This window comes from Myotis yumanensis, unplaced genomic scaffold (genome assembly GCF_028538775.1).
Source record: "Myotis yumanensis isolate MYYU_CA2020_CCGP unplaced genomic scaffold, mMyoYum1.0.hap1 SCAF_5, whole genome shotgun sequence".
NCBI lineage: Eukaryota > Metazoa > Chordata > Mammalia > Chiroptera > Vespertilionidae > Myotis > Myotis yumanensis.
In genome coordinates, this window is record NW_027223756.1 from 102,695,552 (window position 1) to 102,702,997 (window position 7,446).

Here is a 7,446-nt window from a genome sequence, read left to right on the forward strand (position 1 = left end):
CATGTTGAAACTACCTTTGTCTTTGCAGCTTAGATGTGTTTCTTGAAGGCAGCATATGGTTGGGTGTTGTTTTTTGATCCAATATGCTCCTCTGTGCCTCTTTATTGATGAATTCAGTCCCTTTACATTTGGGGTACTTATTGATGTATGAGGATTTCCTATAGCCATTTAATCCTTTATTTTCCGAGAGCTCTGTGCCTCCATTGGTTCTTTACCTTTGTGTTTCTGTCTGTTGTTTTTGTTTGGTGGTATTCCATACTTCTTTCCTCTGATTCCTCTCTTTTTAAGTAGTGTATCTTACGTTTGGTGTTCTTGTGTGTGGTTACCATTATGTTTATGAAAAAGAAAGTTGCATATCTACAGTTTTTTTCCTTTTGAGTGCATCTGATCTCCATGTTCCTGTGCCAGTTCAGACCTTTACCTCTCTCCCCTTTTATGTTTTTGTTGTCACAAATTATCCGTTTATGCTTTAAGGGTTTTGGTGATCTTACACGTAGTGTTGTGACCTTACGCTCTTTGTTTCAGGTAGAATAACCCCCTGAGTATTTCTTGCAGTGGAGGTTTTCTGATGATAAATTCCTTCAGCTGCTGTATGTCTGGGGAAGTCTTTATTTCTTCATATCTAAAGGATAACTTTGCTGGATATATTGTCTTTGGTAATTTCTCTCCTTCAGTTGTTTTGAGTATTTGGTTCCAGTTTCTTCTGGCCTGTAGATTCTGCTGAGAAGTCCAATGATAACCTGATGGGTTTTCCTTTGCAGGTCACTTCTTTCTTTTCCCTGGCTGCTGTGAGAATTTTTTCTTATCATCAATTTTTGACTTTTAACACAATGTACCTTGGAGAGGGCCTCTTTGAATTGAGGTAACTAGGTGTTCCGTTTGCTTCTTGGATTTGAGGATCTAGTTCTTTCCATAGGTTTGGGAAGTTCTTATCGACTGTTTGAAGAGGCTCTCTGTTCCCTTCGCCCCTTCTTCTTCCAGTATGCTTATTAGTCTTATATTGCTTTTTCTGATGTAGTCAGATAGTTCTTGTAGACGTCTTTTTTCTTTATATTATTTTTTTAATGCTCAGGTCTCTCTCTTCCTCCCTCTGCATCATTATAGATTTCTATCTTTACTATCATTAATTCTTTCCTCTATCTGGTCAGCTTTGTTTCCTAGGCTCAGTAGTTCACCCCTAATCTCCTTAACTGAATGCTTCATTTCCAGGATTTCTGATTGGTTCTTTTTTAAAGTTTCAATCTGTTTGGTAAAGTACTCATTTTGTTCATTTGCCTTCTGAATGCATTAAGTTGCCTGTCTGCATTTTCCCACATCCTGGTATTTTCAGAACTGCAATTTTGAATTCTCTATGTCATGTATATCATATATTTCCATGTGTCCCAGTTTGCTTTTGGAGATTTTTCATTTTTTTATGAATACCATGGCTATTCATGGTATTCACTGGTCTCCTCTGTCTCGGCATCTGTGTGTTATTGGCCTTTCTCTAGCAGCTTTCCCTGAAGAGGTCTATTAATTTCCAGTAGGTGGCACTGAATCATACGATTTTTACCTCTGTAACTCCCTCCTTTGACTTCAGCAGCTGCCCTCAGACAGAAAAGCACAGCCTTTCTGCTTGCTGCTTGGGGCTGGGGTTTGTTTGCCCTCACTATAATGGTGATCCCGGACCTCCAACTGGTTCCCCTCCCGCCACATGCTCCACCTGAGGATCACTCACAGAGGGAAACAGTGATTCTGCTGTAACACTTCTCAGTTTGCAGATAACGTGCTCCTTGACCTGACACCAAAGGCAAAGGAAGCAAGTTTTTGGAGTCCAACGGGTGGCAGGGTTCTGTGGCTCCATTCTTTGGAACACCGACAGATGGACAGCATGGCAGAATCCCTGCACTGTGTCCTCGGCCCAGGTGTCCTGGCTGACGCAGCTACAGTTTTCACAGCTTGCCCTGCTGGAATGCCCACTGAGGCTCTCTGCTCCACCAAGCCGAAGGAAGCGCCTGCTACCGCCACCTCGGCTGCAGGGCTGTGTATGTGGCCATCTGAACTGTCCTCCCTCCTCGCCTCCCTGTCTGCTCCCCTTTGCCCACCTTCAGATGCGTCAATGCGTGGGTCTCTCAGGAGTGCCTCTAGATAGAGCAGGGAATCCTTTGTTGAGCTCTAGTTGATCAACTTGTTCAAGTTTCTGGGGGAGAGGCCACGGGGGTGTCTCTCACTATGCCATTCCTCTGATGCCACTCCCCACAATAAACTATTTAAAACAACAGGTGGCTGGCCTCTGACTGTAGTCTGCAGAACCCTGCTTCAGAACAAAATCCCCCTGCAGGCTATAGACAGCCACACCTTCTTCTGTAATGGCACGTCCTCACTGTGCCATCCAGACAAGGCTGATGTTCTCAGCAAAGGGATGAAGTTCTCTCAGGCAGGCATTGCATTCTATGTCTTTTGCACATAGCACAGGACTTGCATTAACACAAGCACAGAGTAGGTACATATTAAGTATTTTAATTTATTTCATTTGACAGTTGAAGGGTTCCCTTTTATTCAAAATTGCCTCCAACCCTAAAGAAAGCTATACTTACTAAAATTTATGGGAAATATGACTAATGAATAAAATATCTCAAGGAAGATGAAACACACAAATGTTGATCGTCCTGAAAACTAAAGTTCCCTTTTTATAAGTCAAGATTGCTAGCCTTAAAAGAACCAGCTCCGAGGACGATGCATTCATCCCAGTGATGCAGAAATGGAGAAAAACACAACTGAACTCCTCTTTGTGCATCAGCTAAAGAGAGAGTTGATAAGCACAGGAGAAAATAACTGCTTCAAAATAGCTGTCAACTGTCAAAATTCAAATCTAGAAAAGGCAAATATTTGTTATACTGCACACAGATAATCTCACAAAGCAAATTCTTAAAGTTTTTGCATTTATGTTTTCATTCCTGCACAGTATGTGCGTGTGTATATGTGTACACACATATACATACATATGTGATTGGTTTGAAAAACACACACACTCCTCCCCTTAATAGTTATATTCTAGCAGGTCTGTTTTAAAAGATTTTTTTTTAGGGACTTCCAGCCCAGATGACAGCGTAGGTAAAAGCAGTACTCACCTCCTCCCACAACCTCATCAAAATTACAACTAAACTACAGAACAACCGTCATTCAGAACCGCCTGAAATCAAACTGCAAGATCCAATCCTGAAAATTTCTATGCAAAGCAAAAAGTGGCTGATACCAAATTTTTCCCATCAGCACATCTGCATGCATAATGACATCATCAACACAGCACCCTCTCCTCTCGCGACCCCACGCCAGGCCCAAACAAAAAGTTAGCGTGTGCATACATAAAGCACATTTACAGTGTCTGCTCCGCAGCAGATACCACACTAGCTGGTTTCCATTGTTTCTGGCTCTAAGCTCACCCTTTGCCAAGAAACTAAAAACAAGACATACTCCTTCAAATGTCCATTTCTAAAAACGAACTCTTTACCAGTTAAAATACACAATTTGTTAGTACCAAGCAAAGGACTCTCCATTTACAAATGCATTCTATTTAAAAACAAAAAAACATATTTTCAAAGTACACTTGTGTTTATGATGTATTTTATAAATTTTAACACTTTCCAAAATGTACTTTGTAAATACCACAGCATCTAAGGAGAAATCACCAATCTGCTCTTCAAAAGTAAAGGACAAATAAATCTTGTTCAGTAATTCATACATGTTTAATTGAGAGTAGCACTGAAAAATAACAAGAAAGGTTTCTAATTTCACAAACCAGGTCAGAGATTTAAAATGAGTCATTATTATGTTAAGCTCTAGGAAAACTGTAGTTATTTTGTCTTTATGTTCATTTCTACCAAACATTTATCCTCAAAATGACTTTTCATTAATTTCACATCTATTGATCACAGCTGTTTTATTTTTGCCAGGAACTGTCTCAAACTTTTCATTTTTGTAATTTGAACATCCCTTTGTCCTCAATAAAGGTGTTAAGAATTTTCTTCAAAATTATAAAAGCATGAAGGTCATAAAGAATGCAATGCAATATTTTTTCTAAAAACATAAAAATGTGAAAACTCACTAAATCAAATATCATAATGTGAAATACCCAAACATTATTCCAATTTTAAGCCATTTTCAAAAATTGAAATAGACATATCATTTTCTTAAACATGAAAAATTTTAACAGATTTCCACCACCATTCTTGTTTTTAAAATACATTCCTAAGTTCCTGCTGTAAATGCAGCAGTGTTTTGGATTTCATGTAAACCCATAGGTTTAGAAACAATTTACAGGTAAATTGACTTACAAAGACCCCAACTAGAATGGAACTTCAGGAAGGGAAGAGATATTTATCTGTTTTGTTCATGGCTTTTGCCCCTTGCTCATCCCCAATACCTTGCATGGCACGCAGGATTTCAACGCAGGATTTCAATTCGTATTAGCTGGACTGAGAGAACTTATGTGTGTAGATCCCTTAGCACAAACTACATGTAGGATCCCACCAACTCCATGAGAACACCTGGAGTAAACTCATGTGCAAATATAAAATAAGCCCCTAGCACCCTAGCCAGTTTGCTCGGTGGTTAGAGCATCGGCCCTCAGATTGAAGGGTCCTGGGTTCGATTCCGGTCAAGGGCACCTACCTCGGTTGCAGGCTGGATCCCTAGCCCGGGTCTCGGTGCATGTGGGAGGCAACCAATCAATGTATCTCTCTCTCTCATAGACGTTTCTCTCTCTCTTCCCTCTTCCTCCCTTTCACTCTCTCTAAAGATCAATGGAATAAATATCCTCAGTGTGGATGAGCAACAACAAAAATTTCAAAATAAGCCCCTCGTGAAAGAAGGGGAGGAAGAACAGAAAGACACTCCGTCTTCACACACTTTGTATTTGCTCCAATGTATTCACTTTGATGCAGTGTCTAAACCCCCACCCATTCAGAAGTTCATGTAGGTTAACAAGATCCCTCTTGTAAAAACGCAGGGACCATTTAAGCCTCTCACCAACCTTAGGAGGTAAGTATTTCATCATTCCATTTTGCAGATGAAACTGAGGTTAAGGGGCCAAATTGCTTTCCTAGTGTCACACGATTTGCCTACCGCATGACACAACGTTTAGCCCCATGACAGGGGAGTAACCTTCACCCACACATCAGTACCCTTCGATCCAATCACTTCAACAAGCTTTCCCAATGATGGGGTGACAGGCAAAGCAACAAGTCGGTGAGCCCTGTGGAGCGATGGTCATAGACTCGGGGAACCCAACCCCAAAGACAAACCACAGGTTTCAAAACACTGTCCGGGGCCAGCTCTTGCTCCAGAACAGCTCGCTGGCCTCGCTTCCTCTTCCTACCTTCCACGTGACCCGCAGGGCTTTCCTCCGCATCGGAAAAGAGGCGACCATTGTCACTGCCACAGTGTGGCAACAGTGTGTGTCCCAACCACAGTGACTGGCACAGACGAGGCACGCAAATATTGACAGGATGAATCAAAGACCAGGCTGTTTCCGCGGGCAGCCTGGGGCCGGTTTTTTTTTGTTTTAAACCAAGTGGAGATGAGAAATGCACCCTAAGCACCTGGTTATTGGTAGAAAAGTGGACGGTGGAAAGGCCGGTCTACACTGCGGACAGACTGCAATGAAATCCTAGGCGATGCTCTTTCCCGCAGCCAGACAGCCTCAAAGGCGGAAGCCCTGGCACGTTAGCACAGAGACCTGAGGGGCTGTCTGCATGTCAGAGCACAAGGCACACACCGTCACTTACACAGCCGCCCGGCTGAGGTCACCTTAACGCGAAGAGCAGCTCAAGCCCCGCTCAGCATTCTCAGAGCGAGGGCGGCGGGGAGAGGGCAGCAGGCATTTCCCAAAAAGTTCACGGTGGGCCAACAGCAGCCGAGAACCACGCGCCCCGGAGCGGAGGAGGGCTCCCTTAGAGCAGGACCAGCAATTTCTACAGACACGTGTTTTATACCAAATAATTAAACGGAGCCCATGTGTATGCTTAGGAGAGGTTGAGCTAAATGGCTTCAAAGACAATTCGGGGAAAATGTTACCCATTTCCCCTTTGGCCAGCCCTCCCCGTCCCCCGACACCTTGGCGATCAGATTCTCTCCACCCGAGATTTTCAGGCGTCGAATAAAAGTAAAACTGCGGGGGCAGAACAAGAGCCAAACGCAACAGGAAAGATGTCCCTCTCCTCTCCCATCCCCTCCGCCTCCACTTGCCCCAGAGGAAAACCGCACGTTCTCACGCGCGGCGCGGGCCTCCTCCGAGGTGCACTGCAGCGTCCAGGGGGGACCCGCCAGGTCCAGCCCCCGCCCCCCGCCGCCGCCTTTGTCTGCGCCGCCCCGCGCACCCGCAGCCGGGCGCCCTGCGGTAAACAAGCTCCCGCGCCCCGCGGGGCTCCCGAGGCTTCGGGGGAACGAAACCCCGCGTCGCTCAGCCCGGAGCCTCCGGCCCCGGCGCCACCAGGCCGGGCGGCGCGCGCCCGAGACCGCGCCCGGCCCCCGCCCACCCCGCGCCCGGCCGGCCCCGCACTCACCGCCGTGGAGGGGCAGCGGCGCCAGCACCTGGCCGCGCACCTCGGCCTTGGGCGAGTCGAGCCCGTAGCGCCCGCGGTCGATGCGGAAGGTGAGCGGGGCGCCGCGGCCCGGCTCCTGCACCGTCACGTTGATGAGCGCCGTGTAGTACTCCTGGCTCGCGTTGTCCGCCCGCGCCGGCCACAGGCTGCAGGCCAGCAGCGCCAGCGCGGCCAGCCGGGCCGGGCCCGCCCGCGCCGCGCCGCTCATCGTCCCTCCGCCGCCGCCGCTCGCGGACCTGGCCCCGGCCGGCGCCGAGAGGCGGGGCGGGCGCTGGCGGCGCGCGGCCGAGCGCAGGGCGGCCTCCCGGCGCCGCGGCCCCGCTCCCGCCCCTCCCCCACGCCCGCCGCCCGCCCGCGGGGACGCGCCCACGGCCCTCGACGAGGCCGGCGGGTCAGGTGGCGCGCGGTCGTCCCCGCGGGGCCGCTCCCGGGCCGTGCGCGCGGGCCCCTGCCATCCCGGGGCCGGGCCGCGGAGCGGGGGCACCTGTCAAGGACGCGGGCGGGGACGCACCCAAAGGAGCGTCTGGAACACAAGACAGCGCTCCCGCCGCCTCCCGCCCGCCGGCTCCGCGGCAGCGCGCGGGCCTGGCAGCCCCGCCCCGTCCCGCCCCGCCCCGCCCCGCGCCCGCGCCTGCGTGCCAGGCCCGCGCTCCCGCCCTCCCGCACGCGGCCCGCGGCGGTCGCTCGTTGGCCCGCCAGGGCCCTGTCTGTCCGTCCTGCTGGGTGGGAGCAGGGCCTGCAGCCTGGGAACTTTCCCAGAGCCGGTGGGAAAGTTTGAGATGCACATGCAGACGAGAAAAGGCTAAAGCTTTTTAATGCCTGAGATCTCAACTCCAAGGCGCATCAGTGACATCATGGGTGTGTG

General features: G+C 48.8%; 1 protein-coding gene across 3 annotated transcripts in view; it reads right to left on the minus strand.

The window, feature by feature from the left end:
- Nucleotides 1–6,830, minus strand: part of RNF130 (ring finger protein 130) — a 140,228-nt gene extending 133,398 nt beyond the window's left edge. The window contains exon 1 of one of the 3 annotated variants that reach the window (XM_070416785.1): nt 6,543–6,830. In XM_070416785.1, coding sequence (XP_070272886.1) covers nt 6,543–6,789 — 247 coding nt within the window. In that variant the 5' untranslated portion in view covers nt 6,790–6,830. The remainder of the gene's footprint in view (nt 1–6,542) is intronic. The other 2 variants (XM_070416786.1, XM_070416787.1) reach the window with 2 other exon arrangements.
- Between the last annotated feature and the right edge of the window lie 616 nt (nt 6,831–7,446).